At 37.2% G+C, this 22497-nt stretch overlaps 1 protein-coding gene across 1 annotated transcript in view; it reads left to right on the top strand.

Annotated features, from left to right (window-relative positions):
- Positions 1-791: 791 nt before the first annotated feature.
- Positions 792-22497, top strand: part of CACNB4 (calcium voltage-gated channel auxiliary subunit beta 4) — a 152008-nt gene continuing 130302 nt past the window's right edge. Inside the window, exon 1 of the mRNA XM_036745977.1 lies at positions 792-1037. Coding sequence (XP_036601872.1) covers positions 993-1037 — 45 coding nt within the window. The 5' untranslated portion in view covers positions 792-992. The remainder of the gene's footprint in view (positions 1038-22497) is intronic.

Raw genomic sequence — 22497 nt, 5'->3', positions numbered from 1 at the left:
TGAAGACAGTTCAACGAAAGCATTTGAGATTTGTGTATGAAAAGAAAAAGGGGGAATTAATTTAAGCTCTTACATTTGAATTTGCCATAGCTGGGATAAGGGGAAAAAAATCAAATCCCTAAAAACACTAAAAAACATCAGTGTCTAAATAAATGAAGAGACTGCTGGTTTCTGTTTCAGACCTCACCAGGTGGTTCACAAAGTTGTTTCTCCTCCCCATACTTTCCCCACACCCCTTCCACCCCCCTCCCCTCCCCCAGCAAGGCATGGTGATTTTAGAAAGGATAGAGCTGTCGGAAAGACATCTCGCCATCTGTTTCCTGCTGTGGCTTTGTTTAAAATGACTTAGTGCCCTTTTTATTTAAATCACAGTTTATCTGTGAAGTACAGATATTGGATGCAGATTCATGTATATTCTCTTGCCTCTTTACATTGTGTTCATTGGGAATGCGGTCCCTCCCTTTGCTCCTCCCTGCCTCCCCCCGCCCCCCCCAAATTACGAGTTTAATAAAGGCCAACAGTTATGCTTAAAGCAGTAACTATCCTGTGATTCCAAACTGTTTTTTGGATCTTGATAAGTATTTATGGTGTGTTGAGAAACACAAGGGAAGCCGGAAAGAGCTCTTTGCTAGGTAGAATCCTCTGACTCGTCATCCACTATCAAGAAGCCTCTTCCAAGTGACTGAAGCAGGGGAGCTGAGCCAATCAGAGGGCTCTTTCCTGGCTCTGTCATCGGTCCTTGGTTGGGGAAGGGTTTTGCTTTTATGCTCTGTATTTGGAAGGCAGATAAAATGCCAGGTCTGGACTGCCTCTAGGGATAACCTTCCCCTCTAGGATGTGAAGGAGTAGCATCTTGGCTGGAGAATCCACAAAAAATTGATAAGGCAGGCTCAGTACTTCAGCATAGGCCTTTTCTACCTTTTGACCCAGCTGTGGTTTTGTAGCAGTTTTGCTTTTGTCCTGAAAGAGGTGCTTTGGATTATCAGAGCTCCATGTACGACAATTTGTACCTGCATGGATTTGAAGATTCGGAGGCGGTAAGAATTTTCATAGCCTTTTCCCTCGACCCTCCTACTACCCCCTTCCTTGTCTCCCTCCCCCTCTCCCCATTACTAAAAGCCTAACGGGTAATGCAGGAAACATGGAGCTGAGATCAAGCATCGTTCCCAATGTTAGCTGACTGCTCTGTTAATGTATTATGTACAGTTTACAGTCACCTGAAACAATCCTCCATTATATAATTTCTTGTCAAGCAGTTTTTTTTTTAAATGAGGATGACAACAAAGGCTTAAAAGATTATAGGTTATCTTGATATAGACTACCCAGTCCACATTTGCTCTGACAAGGTGTGACTGCTTCCTTATAGAGCCAGTTTTGTTTTTGTTTTTGTTTTTAACTATGCAAAGCTGTTCTAATGAATGTACGCTTCATGTCAGCAGGGTAAATAGGAAAAGCCCATTCATTATATAATACTTATTTTGAGCTGGCATGAATGGGGAGTTCCTGAGTTGCTGTCTGGGTTATTTGCTTTCTGAACAAACAACTCGTGCCTATCTATTGCTTCTTTGTTAAGAGAATCAGATGCATGTGCCTGTGATAATGTAATACCGTAGTACTGTGTCACAGTGGCAGTGTGTAGGGCTCATGTACTCTCCCTGGAACGCTCACAGACATTTGGATTAGAAAACTGGACTTTTTTTTTTAGCCTGTTGGCCAGGCTAATAAAATTTGTTCAAATCTGTATCATAATGGTCACTAAAATCTCTACCCCCTCCCCAGTCATGCCAATAGGGTGTTAGGATGCTTTGAGTCAAGAACAGGGATGATTTCCTGGTTCTTTCCTCTAAGTCTGCTATTGCTGGTGGTAGTTCTCGCTTCTTTCTTCAGCAGTTACATAGAAACCTTGCAAGGCAGAATCATTTCTTATTTTGGGAGGCAACGAAGAGGGCACGCTGTGGGGATTCTGCTTTTATATGAACGCTGTGCTATACATACTGTCACATATTAAATAGAAATATGTTACATAAGGTTCTGTGGCTAAACACAAAATAAAAAGATGATAATATAAACTAGTGTATACGTCAATGCAGACGTATGTACCAAATGATGTGATGTCCACGGGAGATAAAATCCTCAGTTCAGATAAGGCATTCCATTCTTCTGCCTGCGTGCTTTAGTGGGCACCAACTTTAATTCTGAAAAGTGTAACCTCTCAACATGTTGCCCAGCACACTAGTAAATTATCCAGCTGTCAGTTTATTTCAGGAGAGAAAATCTGAAACCCTTGCAACTGAAATGGAGAAAATACACAAGTGGGAGTTAGGGGTGGGGTGGGATGGGGGAATGTAAAATACAAGTATTTGACTTTTGCGAATCAGTTTCCCTAGATCTTCCCTAAGATCTGATTATTTTTATAACTCTTCTCTCTGCACTGAGTTATGAAATATTTAATGCCTCATTGAATTTTGTACTTAAGTTTTATTTTCTGCCATTAGTTCTAAACTTGGGCATCCCGTATACACAAATGGTTTGGAGTTATTTCAGAGGTGCCTCTTGAAGCCAGCTCTGTTATTAACAGCATCAGCTAGGAAGCAATATTTCTAGCTCTACGTTCTTGAGAACTGTTTAAATTCCTGATGCCCTGGTTCAGAGGAGAGCCATTACAAGTGTGAAAGCATTTTTTTCTCAGCCTCACGGGTCAGTGTAGCTTGCCCTGTAGAAGGGGAAATTAAAACTGCATTGACTTGGTACGACTCAGGTATCCAAGTTGCCGGATAGTGGGTTGGTACTGCAGTGCTGTACTGTTGGTGACTAAGTGGTTGCCAACAACCAAAGAACCCTCGGGTTGAGCAGATCTGCGGAGGTGAGGAACGTGGGGGAGGCCTGTGAAATGGAGGAACTGATCAGGTGAATCTCTGATTTGGGATGCTTTCAGCTGGGTGGGTTAGAACGATTTTTTTCTCTTAGATGCTGGGGGAAAAGAAAATATTCAGGAGGATGAACTGTCTGTAAATGCTCATTTGAGTTTATTTGTTTTCATAAGGAAGAATAATGTGATGTGTTACCCAAGATGGTGTGAACAGAGCTTCAAGCCAATGGAGAAGACTAGGCCTAAATAGCTGTGCCGATGAAGTGAAAAATACAGCCACACCTGGAGTATTCACATCCTCAGCAGTCATTCTCAGTGCAAATGCATTTATGGCTGTAAGTGTGTGGGTTTGCACAGATTAAAGCAAAACAGGTTTGGTGGATAGGAATCCAAAGGCTTTACTCAGATGGTGAACTGCAGCCAGATAACATATAGACACTGAAGGATGAGTACTGCTGCACTTCCTTTTTGGGGGTTGGGAAGCCATCCGCCGTGGCCTACTACTCTGTGCTGTGGGGAGGGTTTTTTGGGGGAGGTGTTTGGTGGTGGTCTCCCCTCCCCCCATATGACAAATGACTATGTGGCCATTCAGTAAACCAGTAATAAGCCTGTGTTTCCTAGGGATAGATGATTTATTGTAAATAAGATTTTATTGTACAGAAAGCTCATTATTGCAGTAACCTGGAGGTTTGATCAATCCTCTTTTGTAAGATATATGTACTTTAAATTTTTTTCCAGAGGGTTGGTAGTAACTTATTATATGAAAGCTATTTGCTTATTGCCTCTGTGTGTTTTACAGAGAAAAAATTTAAGGCTCATTGATATCACATGAAGTCTAGGACTTTCATGTTCTTGGGTCCTTACATGACTTTGAATAAGTCACTTAAACTTTGCCATTGTTTCAGGGAATGCAATCCTACTCTGAACTAGGATCTGAATGGTTCTGTGTATAAGCTAAGTGCCCCATGGCTAGAACACATCATCATATGGGAGCCAATGTGCTCAACATGTCATGAACATCTTTCATCCCATTCCCCATACTCTCTTCAGGACAAGTTCAATGGTTAGACCAAGCTAATTAGAAGCAGCTATCAGTATATGGCAGGTATTGGATAAGGAGTCTTGTCGATGAGGGTGAAGTCTACATACCGGTGCTGGGTTTTAAAAATTGTTCAGGCATAGAGGACTACTACTGTATTTTATCCTACAAGGCTACTCATCTCAGTCTTGGTAACTGAGTTTTGTGTAGTGACTGACCCCACTGTATACCATAGATTTTTTTTTTCTGATTTACTAGTAATTTAGGCAAGTGGTCACTGTGGGGCAAGTGTGCAATTTAAATGGGAACTCTGTATGTTGTTTGGCATTAGTGGAAATGCTGTAGGAATAGAGTTTATTTGTTGGATGATACATAGATATTTTTACCAATGGCACAGGCTTTGAAGCCACAACATGATCATTGGTGCAACCTAGTGAATTTTGTGTAAGTGCAAAATGGTGAAACAATTACGGTTTTCAGGGGAGGCAATGAGGGACAACAGAGGGAGAGCTAGATTTGGAATCACAGAAGATCTGGGTTTGAATCCTGGCTCTGTTACTTATTAGCTATGTGAACCAAGGCAAGTCACGTCACTCTCTTTGGCCTTGGTTTCTTCACTTACAGAATGAGGAGGTTGGATTAGATGACCTCTGTGACTGAGCTGTAAGTCTAGGATACTAGAAATTGTATATCAAAGCCCCTGTCAACTTTACAGTTGTTTTCAGCACAATAGCCTGATTTCACCAATGAAACTACAGTTGTTTCCATATTCTTGATTTTTTAATGACTTTGAGGAGGAGGCTTAGACTTTATCAGTAAACTAGATGCTTATATTCAGGGAGGCATATTATAGAAGGAAGTCTATTCTTTAAGTATTTTCCACCATAAGAATAAACTAGGGAGCTATTTGTATTGATGTTATTTGACATTCCCTGAACACAAAAGATGAGCCACCTAGATGAAGGTGAATTGTATGCAGTTAAGAGTATACACAATTAATGCATATATAAATATAATCAACATATTTTCTTTATAATCTGTGTACCTGCTGAAGTAACTACCTATAAAAGTTTAGAGATTCCTTTGTTAACCTATAAAAATATTCTTTCATATAAGTCTATCAATGCCCCTGTCTACATATACATATACATCTTTCTAACTGGTGATTAATGTATGATACCTATATTCATAAACTTTAGAAGGAAAATTACAATGTCCTTAAGATTGTTAATAAGCATATGTTTAAGGCAAAGATGCAAAAAATTATTGCTCCAAAAGATATAACAATAAAGTTCCTTTAAATGTAGATAAATATTACTGTATAGGTGTGACAGTGGCTAGTGTGATGGATTTGGAGTCAAGATGATCTGGGTTCAAATCTTGCAGCAGATCTTTACTTGTTATGTGACTCTAGGCATGTCACTTAAACCCTCTGGGCTTCAGTTTCCTTATCTGTAAAATGAGGAAACTAAATATGAGGCCCTCTAAGTCCCTTTACAGCTCTGAATCTATGATCCTATAAGAAGCATGAACCTCAAAGAAGAAATATTTGAATCCTCTGAAACATTGGGAAAATTCCCATTTCGGATAACAAAGAGCTTAATTTCTTTTGCAAACAACATGAAGGCAAAAGTCAAGAAAAAAAATCTTATGGTATGAGAGATGTAAGGAAGAAAGGAAAGAGGGAAGCATTTGCCTGGCACTCTGCTAAAACCTCAATATTGTCACATTTGATCCTCGCAAAAACCCTGAGAGGCAGGTGCTATTGTTTTCCCTGTTTTACAGCTAAAGAAACTGCGGCAGACAGAGAATAAGTGACTTGCCCAGGGTCATACAGGTGGTAAGTGTCTGAGACTAAATTTGAACTCATGTCTTCCTAACTCATCCTTTATTGTATGGGAGACAAGAGGATCCTATTATTAAGTCAAGAAGTGTTCCCTGTCCATCTTCAGAAAATACAAAGATTTATTAAAAACAAACGAACAAACAATACAAGTGTTTGAGCTGGATCCCTGTTGTATCATAGGTTAGAAGAGAAAACCAAATGTTCCTTATCTTCTGTTTCATTCTGTGAAGAATAAAGCCGAGGACATAAATTTATCCTCAGCTTGTGTATTCTTAGGGTTTGTGAAAAGTTTGCTAGGTTAAAGATTTACAGAGCCTCCTCTTCAGTTACTGTAGTTTTCTTGGAATTGCCATAACTTAGAATTTTTAAGATGGATTGTAGATGTGATTATAGCAATGATCTTGTTTATTATCAAACTGAAAAGAAATAAAGGGCACCTCAAACTGACCATGGTCTCCTTGGTCACTGATTAGAGGTCTTGGAACTACCTTTTTGTTTTCTTCACTTTCTTTAGAAAGTGAAGTAGATGTTGTGGTCACTTCTTGCTTTCTTCCTCCTACTTTCTCATTCTCACATCTGATCTCTCCCTGGGAATCATTCTCTTTAATCAATAGCCAATTTAGTTCAAATGTTTATAAAACAGTGATAAGGAAGTCACAGTTGATTATGTATGGTCAAATTAGCTTCACCCTGATCCATAGCTACAAATGAATACTAGGCTATAGGAGCTGTTATGTGAATTGTGCTGCAGCTCATAAAGGCGACTGGAGTAGGAGGGCATCAAATCATAGATCTTAGAGCCAGAAAGGACCTCAGAGGACATAGAACGCTTTAGGGTTTGCAGAGTGCCTTACGAATAAGATTTCATTTGATTCTCAAGATAATCCTGAGAGGTAGATGTTATTATTATCCTTATGTTACAGATGAGGAAACTGAGGCACATAGGTGTTAAGTGATGTGCCTGATCATACAGCTAGTAAGTATCTGAGGCAGGATTTGAACTCAAGTCTTCCTGACTCCAGATCCAGTGCACTCTCCCTTGCTAAACTAAGACACAGTGGGGTTAAAGGACTTGCTGAAGAATACCCAGCTCATAAAAGCCATCAGTGCAAATCTCTCACTACCATTGGTAAAATAACTCAAATAATACATTCTACTTAGAGTCTGTCAGTAACATTGTTTCCACATGAAAAGGATAGCGTGACTTTTCTGTAAGGAGATGAACATTCTTCTGGGAAGGAGGGGATATTGTATCCTTTCTCTCTTGGCAGTTACACCTCTTTCTACACCCTCTATGTTCAGTATGGGTCCCATGTATGAGTGCGACGCTTCTTATTGTTATTGTCATGACCTAAAATTCTGTGATTCTTTGGTTCTAAAACTAGAGTGGACCCTAGAGAACATCTAATGCCACCTTTTAATTTTACATATGGGAAAACAGATCCAGAGAGATGAAATTATTTATTCAAGAACACACAGATAAAAACCTAATCTTCTAATTCTTGTCTGGTTCCCTTGGCACTTAAAGCCTGCTGCCTTTGTTCTCCCTTTAACTTTTTACACTTAGACTCAACACTCAAAAAAGATTTTTTACGAAGTTATGTCATCTGAATACTTATTTTTACATATTCACTTTTTTCTTCCTTGGAATTTTTATCTTCATTATCATCAAATAAGGCCAAAACACCTAGGGGGATTCTACTGAATATTGTACAAAATAAACCTTGCCCGTAGGATTTAAAAATTAGTGGAATAGCTGTCAATTTGACAATATAAAACACAACTAAAATCTCAGAGCTTTTCCTATCATATTTGAAGGAGGTAAGTCAGTCACCAAACACTTATTAAGGTCATGCAGGGCACGAGTATTGTAGGAAAAAACACCAGACGAGTGGAGAACAAATTTAATCAGTCTTCATTTCTCTAGTTGCTGAGGACAGAGCACCAGTTGGAATACAGAGCATTGTACCAGAGATTAAGACAGTTAAACAGCTGGATAAAATAGTAATTGCAAGCTGGGAGTAGTAGATTTTCGTATTTTGAACTTTGAACTGACTACTTATGACTTTGGAGGGTGTAAGTCATCCATGAAACGATTGCAGTTGTTACTATGCACTTAGGCACACAAAGGGCAATACAGGCTGATATTTCACACTTCATCTTGGTAAAGTATACAGATAAAAGCAAAAGATTTTTACAATCATGGTTAGTAACCACTCTAAAGCAACACCTGTTCTTTAGCTTCTCTGCATTTCTGACCTTATCTCTGATCAATTCCTGGTTCTGACCATTCTAGAACATATACATGAAGAAATGAGGTCTGGATAAGTGAGAGACTTGACCAAGGCCACACACTTGGAAGACCTAAAACGAACCCAGATCTTCTGACTTCTTAGTCTAGTGGGGTTTCCTCTGTACCTTAGCGCCTCTATGAAAAGAATTGGGGTTGTTTTTCTTAGAGGAGAGAAGGCTAAACGGTGCTTTAATTAGTGTCTTCAAGGAAGACGTTGGGGAGTGGTTGTCCGTGGAAAACTGCCCAAGAGGAAATGGGTTTAAAGGAAAGTAGAAGTGGTTTTTTTTGGGGGGGGGGGTTTGGAGTTTTGCCATAATGAAAGAAAGAAAAAAAATCTTGACTGTCAAGGTTATAAAAGTCAGGAAGAAGGCTATAATTTCTATCTCTCTTTCTAAGAAGGAAAAAGGCCATTATCTCTTTTGAATGGTTTAAACACTCATTTATTTGAGGTTAGAGGGCTGGGCCGGATGAATGCCAAAGGTCCCTTCTAGCTCTGGGTTTCTGTGGATTTCATGATAAAGGTTAGTTGTCAGCTAATAACGATGATGCTGCTTCTACAGAATGTTTTTGAATGTATGCGCTTGACTGATTGCTGTGCTAGCTTCTACTACCCATGGACTAGGTTCTTATTTGGGGGGTATGTTTTCCCTTTTCACTATCAAGCAACCGACACTTGGACTGTGTTGTTTCCTGCTATTAGAATGTGAGCTCCTTGAGAGCAGGGGCTGCCTCACTTTTCTATTAAATCCTCAGCATTTTGAACATTTGGTAGAAAGTAAGTGCTCAATAAATGCTTATTTCGTACATTCATTCATTTTCAGGTTAGAGAACATGGAATAATATAGTTATTGAAACAAATAGGCCTTTAGTAGGTATGATTATAGCTGTTGGCTCCCTTTTTTTTTTTGGCATTTTCCCTTGGATGGGTTGTCCTTCATATGTAAAAATAAACCAATGACCCATTATCAGTGAATTTGTTTGAGTGGTTTTTAGTAGAAGTGAAAGGCTATAGTGATTCATTCACATTTCTTTATCTGGATTTTAAAAAAAATTATTAAAATGTTTTATTAAAAGCTTAGTTGAACACCAATTTGACCAACTAACAATTTACATTAAAATGAATTAATTTCAGTGCCAAGTATCAGAACAGTTTTCCAGTGAATCTCTTTTAAATCCATATCATTAGTATTTGTCCATTCTCATTCATTTTTCCTCTTACCTAGATGTAGTTTGGAAGTGCTACCTTCTTCTGTTTCTTCTTTTCTCACTTTATTGTATAAAGGTCTGCATCCTTCATTCTTGTTGGTTCCCTTTGTAACCAATGCCTGACTTTTCATGGGCTTGGGTTAGGGATCCTGTTTGTGGCCATAAAACAGAGAGTAGTTAACTAACCCCAGGGGAAATCAAATCTAAGGCCTTGACCTGAAAAGCTTAATAATAACAGAATCTATTTTCCATGTGCCACTTTTCTCCCTTATATTGTGACTTTGCTTTTTTTTTGGCCTTACACTTCTGAAATTAAGAGGGACATGGAGAACTTCCACAGGGTCCAGAGGAGAGCCATGAACAATGAAGATGATTAAAGAGTTTTACTCTCGACTCTGTGGGCCAGGAATGAGAAGCCAAGGCTATAGAATAACTTTAATATACAAAAAAGTATTATACCAAGGATGATGGACCATCTGGAGAGAAGGCAGGACTCTGCTAAGGGGAAATGGGCCTGAAGTAGATCAGTAGGCTTTTAGTTTATTCCAGGGGTTCTTAACCTTTTTTGTGTGTGTCATGAACATCTTTGGCAGTCTGAAGTCTCTGGACCCCTTCTCTGAATAATGTGTTTAAATAGCTATGCTGAAATGCTACATTTCAGTTAGAGGTTAGAGAAAATAAAGATGTAATTTTTTTCCCATCCAAGATCAAAACCCCTGAAGTCTATCCATGGATCTCTTGGCGATCCTTGGCCCACAGGTTAATAACTCCTGGTTTGCTGTGTAATGGAGAACCTCCTGAGGGTCAGGATTCTTAAATATTGGAATGTATTACTGTGGGTTAGGCCTAGGCCTCCCTTAAAGTTGGATACTCTTTTGTGGGAATTCAGAAAACCAGACTTACTCCCAGAATTGTTAACAGTTGGTGCCTTTTTCTGTAACCTTTTCTCGTAAGTACCACTGTCAGTGCTATTGTCTACACAGCATTTGCTTAAAGAAATAACGTTCCCATGTTATAGGCCGTTATTTTGTCTTTTGGACAGATGTTGGATCCAGGATGTGGGTGCTGATGCTGCTTGTCATTGCTGGATCTTCCAGCCTCAGGATGCAATGATTCACATCCCACATCCAGTTTTTTGTTTAATGGTAATTTTTGAATTCTACATTTGTGAAAGTTCAAAGGTCTTACATTTGGCTATGGGAAGATTTTTTTTTTCTTGAGATCTTTTATCTACATTCATAATATAGTCCTAGGCTGACTGGATTCCAGGGTCTTTGAGGCTGGAAAGCTAAAATAAGAATTAAAATTGTAGGAAAGGAATGGTAAATAAAGGGAGAAGTCTGGGAAAGGTGATTAGGTGTCTTAGGTGTATTAGGAAAAAGAATCTGTTGTTGGCATTGTCCTCATTCTCTTTGCTGCTACATCCACTTTGCCCTCTGTACAAAACCACCTCGCCTTCGACTGACAAGAAGATTCCCAGGGAAGGAGATATTTTGGGGAGAGAATTTTTACTTTTGGCCACTGGCTGTGTTTTGAGAACAGGCTTTGCCTGAGAGGTGCCAGTCTGTTTGTGCGGACGACTCTGTTCTACACACTTTTAGGTCTTTGCTTTTGAACAGAAAGTAGAACGCATGAGTGATTATAAGTGGGAAATAAATGTGCTATGGTAACTCTTAGGAGTCAGGTGTTGTGGTTTAATTCTCTGCTCTCTGTTAGCTGTGGAGTCTTCGAGAAGTTACTCCTTATATCCTTGGGTCTCAGTCTTCTCCTCTGTAAAACGAAGGACCCTACTTCCTAGTTTTAACATTTTTGATCCAAATGTGAAATGGCGATGGCTTTGAATCTCAATTGAGGTTCAGTTTGATGAACTTGTCATTTTTTTTGCTGTGGGGACCTTTATTTGAGTAATCAAGGGTGTTAATATATGTAAGCAATAGAGATATAGTTATTTTAAATTTTTATTGCATAAAACATTTGCATTATAGCTAAAATATTATTATAAGTAATACTTCTAATATTTTTAGTTCCTAGATTTATATATTCTAATGGAATTATGTGTATTAATTTTTAGAAACTAGTTTCATTTATATTATCTTTAGAATTCACAAATTATTGCTAATATACCTGATCATAAGCTAGAACAGGAAGAATTTTATTAATGAAACAAATTATTACATTTCATTATCATCAATGTTTTTTGTACTATTTTGAATTAGTTTTGTGCTTTTTGTCTCCCAGGTCAGAAGGTGCTACTTAAAGATTGTGCAAGGTATAATCTTATCAGGTAGTTTAACAACATTTTGATAAGTCTTGTTATTCATGCCCAGGTTTTAAAATAAAGAATATAAATGTACCTTGAAAATTTCTTAGGGTCAGTCAAAGCTTAAATTGGAAGAGGCTCCCAATGATTTTGAATTTAAAAAAAATAGAGGCATAAAAATAAGAGGCAAAAAGAACAAGAGAAAAGCCTAATTCAGGGCTCCAAGAATGTTTTGATTCATTTTCCTATCTAATGACAACATGTTCTGGCGGTAAGATGTGCAGCTGTTAGAGATTTTTCCACTGAATTTGAATTTACATAGCAAGAGCCTGGCTTTCAAGATGCCAGCCAGCATCCAGTACAGGCAGAGAAGACTTTCAAGCTATCCTAATGATTAGTGCAGAGAAGATAGCACCTCAAGAGGAATCCAAACATCAAATAGTTAATTTTGGAAACCAACTCAGCCTGAATCTCATACATGTGTGATCCAATGTGGTTCTTAGGGCTTTTGAGTTTCATTTTCTAACTTAGAATGCATATGGACTTAAAGATAACAAAAACTTTATCTGTAAACCAACCTGTAGAAAATGAGAGGCTTTGTACTTGTATGTTGCATGCTAAGTCTTTTCTTTTTGAAGACAACCAGAAGGATTTATGTTCATGAAGGATATGGGAGGGGATTCTGGAGATGATTAGTGACTGACTTTTATAAAGCAAGCCAAGGCAAATTCCTGGATTGTTAGGTTACTAGATGGGGTATCCAGAGGAAAGAGGGCCCATGGTATGCCTTCTGCTCTTTCTAAAAATATAAAAAATGAGGGTTATCCTCTAGGCCACTAGACAACGGCCCTTTGAGGCAGTCCAATTAGGGACAAGAAAGTAAGAGACCGGGCATCTTCTCATCATTTTATTGACTATAAAGATAGAAACAGAGACTGGACCTGTGATTTCATTGATAGTTGACATAGAGAAAACTTCTACCAGCACATACCTGTACTTCCTCTGAAATTTAGTCTTAGAGACTTGCCTAGAACTCTCTGGGCACCTGAGAGGTTAGGTGACTTTCAATTTTTTTGAAGGTGTAACTTTTATTTTACTTTTTTTTTCAACTAAGCAATAATTTCTTCCCACATCTGCCCCACTGAGGTGACAGGGGGAAGATAGAACCCTTATTCAAAATATGCATATTCAAGAAAAACAAATTCTCACATTGGCCATGTCCAGAAATATGGGTCTCATTCTGACTTGAGTCTATCACCTCTTTGACAGGAAGTTGATGTTATGCTTCATAACTGGTCCTCTGGAATCATGGTTGGTCATTGCAATGATCAGAATTTTTCATCTTTACAATGTTATTGTTATTATGTAAATTGTTTTTCTGGTTCTGCTCACTTCACTTGACATCAGTTCATATACCTTTCATCACTTCGTAGGGCTCAATAGTATTCTGTCACATTCACATGCCTTGATTTGTTCTGACATTCTCCAATTGATGAGTATTCCCTTAGTTTTCAGTTCTTTGCCAATACAAAGATAGCTGCTCTAAATATTTTTGTACATAGAGGGTCTTTTTCATCTTTTAAAAAATTTCTTAGGGATGTAGGTTTAGTAGGATCAAAGTGGTTGTGTCAAAGGCCATGTACAGTTAAATATCTGAGCATAGTTTCAAATCTCTTTGCAGAATGGCCGAACTAGTCACAATTGCACCAACAGTGCATTAATGTGCCTGTTTTCCCAGAACCCTTCCAACATTTTTCATTTTCTTTTTTTTTGTCAGCTTTGCCAATCTGTGGAAGCACAGAATTGCTTTAATTTACATTTCTTGGATAATTAAAGATTTGTAGTATTTTTTCCTATGGTTTTTGATAGCTTAAATTTCTTCCTTTGAAATCTGCTTGCTCAAATCCATTTACCATTTATCAGTAAAGGAATGGCTGTTATTCTTGTACACTTGAATCAATTCCTTATGTATCTTGGGAAAGAAGGAAAGCAGTAAATATTTATATAGTGCTTATTATGCGCCAGGCACTGTGATAAGCTCTTTTACAAATATTTTCTCATTTGATCCTCAGAACAGCTCTCCAAAGTAGGTGCTTTTATTATCCCCATTTTATAGTTGAGGAAACTGAGGCAAATACAGTTAAGTGACTTGCCCAGGGTCATACGATAAGTGTTTGAGGCCAGATTTGAATTCATGTTTTCCTGACTCCAGGACCAGTGCTCTGTCCACTATCAGAGGAAGTTGTAAATATTTTCCCCAGGTGACTATTTCTATTCTAATTTTAGCTACATTGGTCTTATTTACACAAAAACTTTTTACATTTAAGTAATAAAATTTTATCTTTTGTGATTCTCTCCATCTCTGGCTTGGTCAGGAATTCTCATCCATAGCTCTAAATGGTAATTTCTTCCTTGCTCCCCTAATTTGTTTTTGATGTCACCTTTTATATCTAAGCCATATGTCCAATTGGACGTTACTTGGTATATAATATGAGGCATTAGTTCAGACTTCCTTTATGTCATGCATTCTTCCTGTTTTCTAAGTAGATTTTGTCAAGTAGTGAGTCCTTCACTCGTAGCTAGGGGTCTTTAAATTTATTGAACACTAGTCTAATAGATGAGTTAGTAATGTTATATACCTATTCTGTGTCACTGTTTAACCTCTATTTTAGAACTAGTAATAATAGTAATAGTAATAATGATAAGGATGATGATAATGATAGCTAGCATTTACAAATACCTCCTACTGTGTGCCAAGAACTGAGCTAAGTGCTTTACAAAATTTATCTCATTTGATCCTCACACAACAACCATGGGAGGCAGGTGCTATTATTCTCCCCATTTTATAATCCAGGAACCTGAAGCAAACAGAGATTAAGTGACTTGCTCAAGGTCACATAGCCAGGAAGTGTCTGAGACTAGATTTCAATTCAGATCTTCTTGACTTGAGGTCCAACATCTATTCACCAGCAGTGGCATCTCATTGCCAGTACTAAATTCTTTTGATGACTACTACCTTGTAGTATGGTTTGAGATCTGGTATTGCTAGGCTCCTGTCCTTCCCACTTTTTTTTTCATTATTTCTTTTGACATTCCTGACTTTTTAGTTGCTCTGAATGAATTTCATTATCATTTTTTCTGCTTCTATAAAATAATTCTTCGTTGCTTTGGTATGGCATTGAATAAATAAATCAATTTAGGTAGTATCATCATTGTTATCATACTGGCTCAGCCTACTTATAGGGAATTAATATTTCTTCAATTATTTAGGTCTGTCATTATTTCCATAAGCAATGTTTTAAAGTTTTATTCATATAGTTCTTGTTTTTATCTTAGTTGGTAGACTCTCAAGTATATTATGATTCTGTAGTTATTTTCGATAGAATTTTCTTTCTCTTCCAGATAAGGTTTTGTTGCTAATATATAGAAATGCTGATTTTGGGGGGGGATTTATTTTGTGTCCTACAACTGATGTTATTGTTTAAATTAGATTTTTAGTTGACTCTCTAGGATTCTCTAAGTAATCCATCATATAACCTGCAAAACATAATCATTTCGTTTCTTCTTTGCCCGTGCTTATTCTCTAAATTTCTTCTTCTTTTCTAATTACTATAGCTAGGATTTCTAGTACTATACCAAATAGTGAGAGTGTTAATGGACATCCTCACTTTACAACCGCATGCTCATTAGAAAGTCACCTAGTTTATTCTCCTTACATATAATTCTGGCTCTAGGTTTTAGATGCTTACTACTTACCACATTGAGGAAAGTACCATTTATTCATATCTTTTCTAGTGTATTTTTCCCCCACAAAAGAATGTTGTATTTTTAAAAAAGAGTTTTCTGCATCTATTGATATGATTCTAAAATTTTTGTTGTACTTGTTAATAATATGGTCAGTTATGTTGATAGTTGTCAACTCTGCTTTCCTGATATAAATTGAACTTAGTCATGGCATTTTATCCTTTCAATACATTGCTATAGTCTCTTTGCTGCTATTTTATTTAAATTTTTTTGCATCAATGATCATTAGAGATGTTAGTGGTCTATAGTTTTCTTTTTTCTTTTTGACTCTTCCTGTTTTGGGTATCATAGAAGGAATTTAGTCAGGCCCCATCTTTTCCTTTTTTAGAAACAGTTTAAATAATATTAGAAGTAATTGGTTTTTAATTGTTCTTTGAATGCTTGATAGAATTTGCTTGTAAATCCATCTGGTCCCAGAGTTTCCTTTTCCTTGGAAGTTCATTTATGGCTTGTTAAATTCCTTTATGTTAGGAGGATTGTATTATTAAAATGCTTTATTTCTCATTCTGTTGAGTATCTTATTTTTAAATAAATATTCATTTCTTTTAGTTGTCAGTGTTCTTAGATTGTAGTTGGGTAAAATAGATGCTAACAATTTCCTCTATTTTTCATTTGTTATGATTCTCCTTTTTAATTTTCAGTGCTGGTAATTTGTTTTTTCTTTTAAAAAATCAAATTAGCTAATTATCTATTTCATTAGTTTTTTTCTTCAAAAACCCCTCCAGCTTCTAGTTTTATTTATTAATTTAATGGAATTTTTGCTCCCAATTTTGTTAGTCTTCTCTTTGATTTTCAGAATTTCAGTTTTGTTATTTAACTTGTTAACTTTGTAGTTTCATGCCCATTTCATTGATCTATTCTTTCTTTTGCTGATAAGTGTTTAGAAATGTAAAATTTCCCCTACTTTGACTGCAGTCTCACAAATTTTGGCATGTTGTCTTATTGTTGTCACTTTCTTTGATGCAGCATCTGTTATTATTTCTGTGGGTCATTTTTTGACCAACCCTTAGAATTATTTTTTTAGTCTCCAGTTAATTTTTTTTCCAAATATGCCTTTTGTTTTGTGTTGTCTTCATTTTCAAATATATTCCTTCTTCATCCAAAGAACCAAAATGAAGATTAAACATTTTTTTAAATAGTTCAGCAAAACTGAAGAACATATCAAGTAGGGTGATATATGTATGCAATGTTCCATCCAGTTAATTTTTAATCTTTTCTTCAATTTATCATATATGAAGGTTAAGTGATTTCCTTAGGATCATACAACAATGCGTCAGAGACTGGATTTGAACTTGAGGTTTTTGGCTCAGAAGCACACTTTCTCTTCACTAAGCCATAGTTCCTCTCTACCTTGTAGACTTGAGGTTTCTAAGAAATCCTTTGAACTTTTGCTATACGGATGATAAACCTTGTATCAGAGAGCCAGCATCGTGCAGTGGAATGAGCAATGGATTTGGAGTCAGACGAATCAGGTTCAAATTCTCTTCTATTTACATCCTGTGTGATGATGGAAAATTCACTTAGCCTCCCTGGGCTTTGGTTCCTCATCTTAAAATGAGTAGATTGTACTAAATGACCCTTCCAGCTCTAAATCCAGCCTCCTAAGCTACTTGGTGAAGCAAAGAAGAGGAGCTTCTTTTCCTGTAGATAGCCTGTCATTCTTACCTTCAGCCTGAGTAGTTTCTCACCAAATTTAATATTCCAACTTGTTTCAACAAGTGAAAGGGGATTTAAGAAATACTAATTGAGGGTGTCTACGAGGAGGATCTGGTGTTCCATTGACTCTGTAGATGCATTTTTCTATCATTTGAAATGTATGCTATTCTCAAACTTAAAATACACTCAACTTCTTCTTATTAACCTTATTCACCTTTAGGATAAAATGAACTCCTCAGCTTGGTATTCAGTGCTTCCCCTTACCTATCCAGTCTCATTCTATTGTTCCCCACCATAATCTATTCTGCATTCAGGTCAGTCTCCTGATGCTTACCCAAATATACTATAATTGTTTCCAATTCTAAGCCTTCCATCTTGTGATTTCTCCTTCCTTGTGAAGAGTTCTCCTTTTCCTTAAAATCCCATTTTTCAGTATCCAGGATTCTCCTCTCTAAGGGCGTCTTCAGCCTCTCCATAATTCAGTTCAATAATCAGATATTTCTATGTGTCAGTATGAGGCACTGAGAATACAAAAATGAAAATGGACCAGTCCTTATGATCAAGGACTTTACATTGTGCTAGATAATAATAATAAAAACAATAGCAACTTCTGTATAGCACTTACTATGTGCCAGGCTAAGTGCTAAATGCTAAGCACTTTACAATATTACCCAGCTATCCTGGGAAGCAGATGCTGTCATTATCTCCATTGAATAGTTGGGAAAATTGAGGTAGAAAGAGGTCTAGTGACTTACCCAAGGTCATACCGTTATTAAATGTCTGAGACCAGATCTGGCTCCCAACCCAGTTCTTTATCTACTGTACCACCTAATTACCGGTGTATGACAAGGACACAGGTAGGTAAATGTAATGTTATGTATGGCAAACAGCTGGCATGTCATTTTGAATAGAATTTAGTGAGCATAAAGAAGAGCAGTATGAAATAAAACAGAAAAAGATCATAGGATCATAGAATTGGAGTTGGAAGGGACCTCAGAGGCCTTCTAGTCCATCCCACAATGTGAATGGGAGTCAGATTGTCAAGGACTCTAACTGCCAGAGTGATGAGTTTGAATTTTGCCCTAGAAGGAATAGGAGACATTGGAGATTTTTGAGTAGGCAAGTGACATTGTCAGGTCAGTGTTTTACCAATATCAATTTAGCAGCTGTGTGGAGGATAGATCAGCTAGGATTTAGACTGGAGGCAGCCAGACAAGCTAAAAGACTGAAATAAAAGTCCAAATAAAGCAAAATAAAGGTCTGAACTAGGGTAGAGCAGGAATTTTTTTTAAAGTATAGTTCATTCATTCATTCATTCATTCATTTCCCAATCACATTAAAAATTTTCAACACACACTTAAAAATTTTTGAGATCAAATCTTCCCCCACCCTTTTCCCACCATATCAATCATTCATATGATATCATACCAAACGTATTTCCACATTAGCTGAATTTCAAAAAACAACTCCCCACAAAACCACAATTAAAAACTAGAAAAAAATCCTCCACAAGCCACAAGAAGCATAAAGAAATTGATGTGCTTCAAGCTGCTCTCAGAGTTCATCGGTTCTCTCATTTTTGATCGCAAGTCCTTTGGAATTGTCTTGGATCATTTTATTGATCAAAATTTTTTTTACAGTTGATCATTATTACAGTAGTGCTGTTACTGTGTACAGTGTTCTCCTGGTTCTGTTCATTTCACATTGTATCAATTCATATAAGTCTTCCCAGGTTTATCTGAAACCATCTGAGCAGGAGTTCTTTTTTTTAATTGAATTTTCATAGAATTTTCCCCTTCAATTACATGTAAGCAAAATTTTTGATATTCATTTAAATTTTTTTTTGGAGGAGGGAAGGCAAGGCAATTGGGGTTAAATGACTTGCCCAAGGTCACACAGCTAATAAGTGTGTCAAGTGTCTGAGGTCACATTTGAACTCAGGTCCTCCTGAGTCCAGGGTCAGTGCTCTACTCACTGCACCATCTAGCTGCCCCCATTTAAAAAAAAATTTGAGTTTCAATTCTCTCTCTCCTTGAGAAAGCAAGCAATTTAATGTAGATTATACATAAACAGTAGTTCTTAACCCTTTTTTGTATCAGAGACCCCTTTGGCAATTTGGAGTTTAATACTGATGTTGCTTGTTATCTAAGTTTATAATGAAAGGACTGGCTTAATTTTAGTTAGAAATTAGTGAAAATAAAGATGGAATTTTTCATTCAATTTCACAAACCCCAGGTTAAGAACTATTGAAGAGACTGTTTGAGTGGACAAAAGGGAACAGATGCAGGCGCTTTTAACAAAGTAGAACTGGGAAGAAAAAAAATAATTTCTATGTCATTCTGTGTACCATTTATTGTCACATTTCAGTATATACTTACCTACCTTGTTACTTTGGTGTATGTGTGTGTGTATATCTTTATATATGTGTATATGCATATATATAAATATATATCTTCTCTAATTAGATTATAAGTTCCTAGAGGGCAGGCAAGGCTTTTTGGGGTTTGTTTTGAATCTTCCTCAGGACATACTACCCTGTGTCACCAATTCTTACTGAAGGAAAGCTTTAGAAGTCATAACTACGGGGCCATTTCATGTCTACAGGTGCATAATACATGAGACTGCTTTATTCAGAGCAAGGCAGGCTGTGATGAAGAGGACTCAGTTAAACCAGCTGCAGCTCACAAGATGAGAAGGGCTCATTTAAAGAGCTTCAGGCATTTCACTGAAAACTCTGGAAGCCATTCTGTTTAGCAATAATCCTGTCTGTACATCATATATTCTCTGCACTTGTTCTCATTTGCAAGGACATTTCCAGAGACATTAACATGAAAATAGGATCATTGCTGCTTTCTCTTCTTTATTCCCAAGCTCTCATCCTAATTCTCTAAATAGATCTTCACAGGCTCATTGTGGTGATGTTTGTGATGTCACCAAGGTTTAGGACATGACCAAGAGGGTCATACCACTGAAGGGGCAACAAGCAGAAGAAATTTTTCATGTTATTGAAGGTTTAATATTTAAAGATTGAAATCCAGAAGATCCTAGGAAATTCGATGGAAAAACATAGTTACTTCTAAATATAGGATGTTTCACAGTTTTCAGGGTGATTTTGGTCTCAGTACTTAGTCCAAAAAAAATCCAAATTACTTCTATTTAAAATATGCCCCTCATATCTTTTCCTATAGATGAGCAAATAATGCCATCACTTTACGTGATTGTGTGTTAAAATTAATATGGAAATACTGCAGTGTAACACAGTTACTATGCTTAATTTTGAATGAGTTTACACAGCCAAAATCTGTGTTGTAGTTTAACTTTCTTTTTCAACATTGATGTAATATTGTTAAGTACTAACACCTCAGACACTTACTGGATGTGTGATCACTTAACCCCGTTTGCCTCAGTTCTTTATCTGTAAAATGGGGACATGCTGGAGAAGGAAATGGAAAACCACTCTAGGATCTTTGCCAAGAAAACCTCATGGACAAAGTCCATGGGGTCATGTAGAGTCAGACATGACCGAACGATTTAACAACAGTAAAAACTGAGATACAGAACAACAGTTGGTGACTGTTATTGGCCAGGTCCAGATTTAGCATAGTTCACATAATTATATAGCACTTTACATATGAAATTTCATTTGATCCCCATAGTAACCTGTTAAGGTCAAAGGGCTTCCAGCTATATGTGTCCAGTCCTCATCTCTGTGCTGAATTCTGGTCATAAATCACCAGCTTCCTGCTGCAATCTCCATCTTCAAAACACAAAGACATATCAAACCCAATAGGTCCAAACTGAACTCATCTTTCCCCCTAAAATCTCCCCTCCTCCTGACTTCCTTATTTCTGTTAAATTTATCAGTATCTTTTTAATCACTTAGGTTTGTAACATTGGAGTTATAATAATAATAAGGTAGCATTTATAGAGTATTTTAAGGTTTGTGAAACTCTTCACAATTATGACCTCACCTTATCCTCATGACGGCCTTGAAAGGTAGGTGCTATTTTTATTCCTATGTTACAGATGAGGAAACTGGGGCAGGTGAAGTTATCCTTCATTCTTCTCTCTTACTCCCCTTACCCCCTTACTTTGTTATTTGCCTCGTCTCTTTGGCTTCTCCTTCCACAACATCTCTTTCCTGTCCCTTTCTCTTCACTTTCATAGTCACAAATTCCAACTTCATCACCTATTACTTGGACTCTTAATAGCCTCCTAATTGGTCCTTCCTGCTCCTAATCTCTTCCCCCTCGAATCTATCTTCACAGAGCTGACAAATCGATATTCTTTTTTTCTCTTTTGGAATTTTTTTATTAATTAATTTATTTTTAGTTTTCAACATTCACTTCCACGAGATTTTGAGTTCCAAATTTTCTCCCCTCCCCCCACCCCAAGGCATGCATTCTGATTACCCCTTCTCCCAATCTGCCCTCCCTTCTAATATCCCCACTTCTCCTATCCCCTTCCTTTCTCTTTTCCTGTAGGGCAAGATAGATTTTTGTATATACATTGCCTGTATATCTTAGACAAATTGATATTCCTAAAGCACAGATATGACTGTGTCACTGTCCTGCTGAAGATGCTTGTTTCACTGGCTCCTTATTGTGTTTAAGATAAAGTAAATATTCAGTCTAGCTTATAAAGCTCCATACAATCAGGCGTCAGTTTACCCTTCAAGGCTTACTTCACATTTCAGCTAAGCCAGCCTACTTGCTGTTCCTTTCATGTAACATATTTTGTCTTCCTCCTATTTGCCTCTTAGAACCTCTACCTGACCCCTTTCAAGCCTCAACTCCAATGCCACCTTTATATGCTTATAATTCCTAGATATATAAATCCAGCCCTGGTCTCTCTCCTTCACTCTAATCTCACATCGCCAACTTTCTATTGGGTATTTCAAACTGGATCTCCCATTGGCATTTAAAACTCAACATGTCTAATCATCTTACCCTCATTCCAAATTCACCTATCTTCAGATTTTCCCTAGTTTGGCTTCTTCCAGTTTCATAAAATTACAGTCTTTCTGTTTTCCTCCACTTTTCAATCTCCATCACCCCACAAAATCCATCAGTTGCCAGATCTTGCCATTGATACCATCACTGTCATTTTGTACTTTCTTAGTACTCACACAGTCCCTTATCGCTTCTAACCTGGAATATGGTAAAGAACTCCTAATTTGTGTCCTTACCTGAAATTTCTCCCTATTGCAATCTCATCCTCCACAGAGTTACCAAACTTATTTTCCTTAAGCACAGACCTTATCAAGTCACTTCCTTATTCAGTCAGCTCCAGTGATTTCCTTGCCGTTAAGGTCAAATATAAATTCCTCTATTTGACCTTTAAAACCTTTCACAACCTAGCCCCAACCTATCTTTCCAGTATCATTTTCTGTTACTCCCCTTCCCAAGCCCAACATTCTGGCCAAATTGGCTTTCTCAGTGCTTCTTACACAAGATTTTCTACTTCCTTTCTGGCATTGGCTATCACCCCCTGTACTTGCAATTCACTCTCCATTCACTTCAAG

Source organism: Trichosurus vulpecula, chromosome 2 (genome assembly GCF_011100635.1).
Source record: "Trichosurus vulpecula isolate mTriVul1 chromosome 2, mTriVul1.pri, whole genome shotgun sequence".
Lineage (NCBI taxonomy): Eukaryota > Metazoa > Chordata > Mammalia > Diprotodontia > Phalangeridae > Trichosurus > Trichosurus vulpecula.
This window is presented reverse-complemented; position numbering and strand designations above follow the sequence as displayed.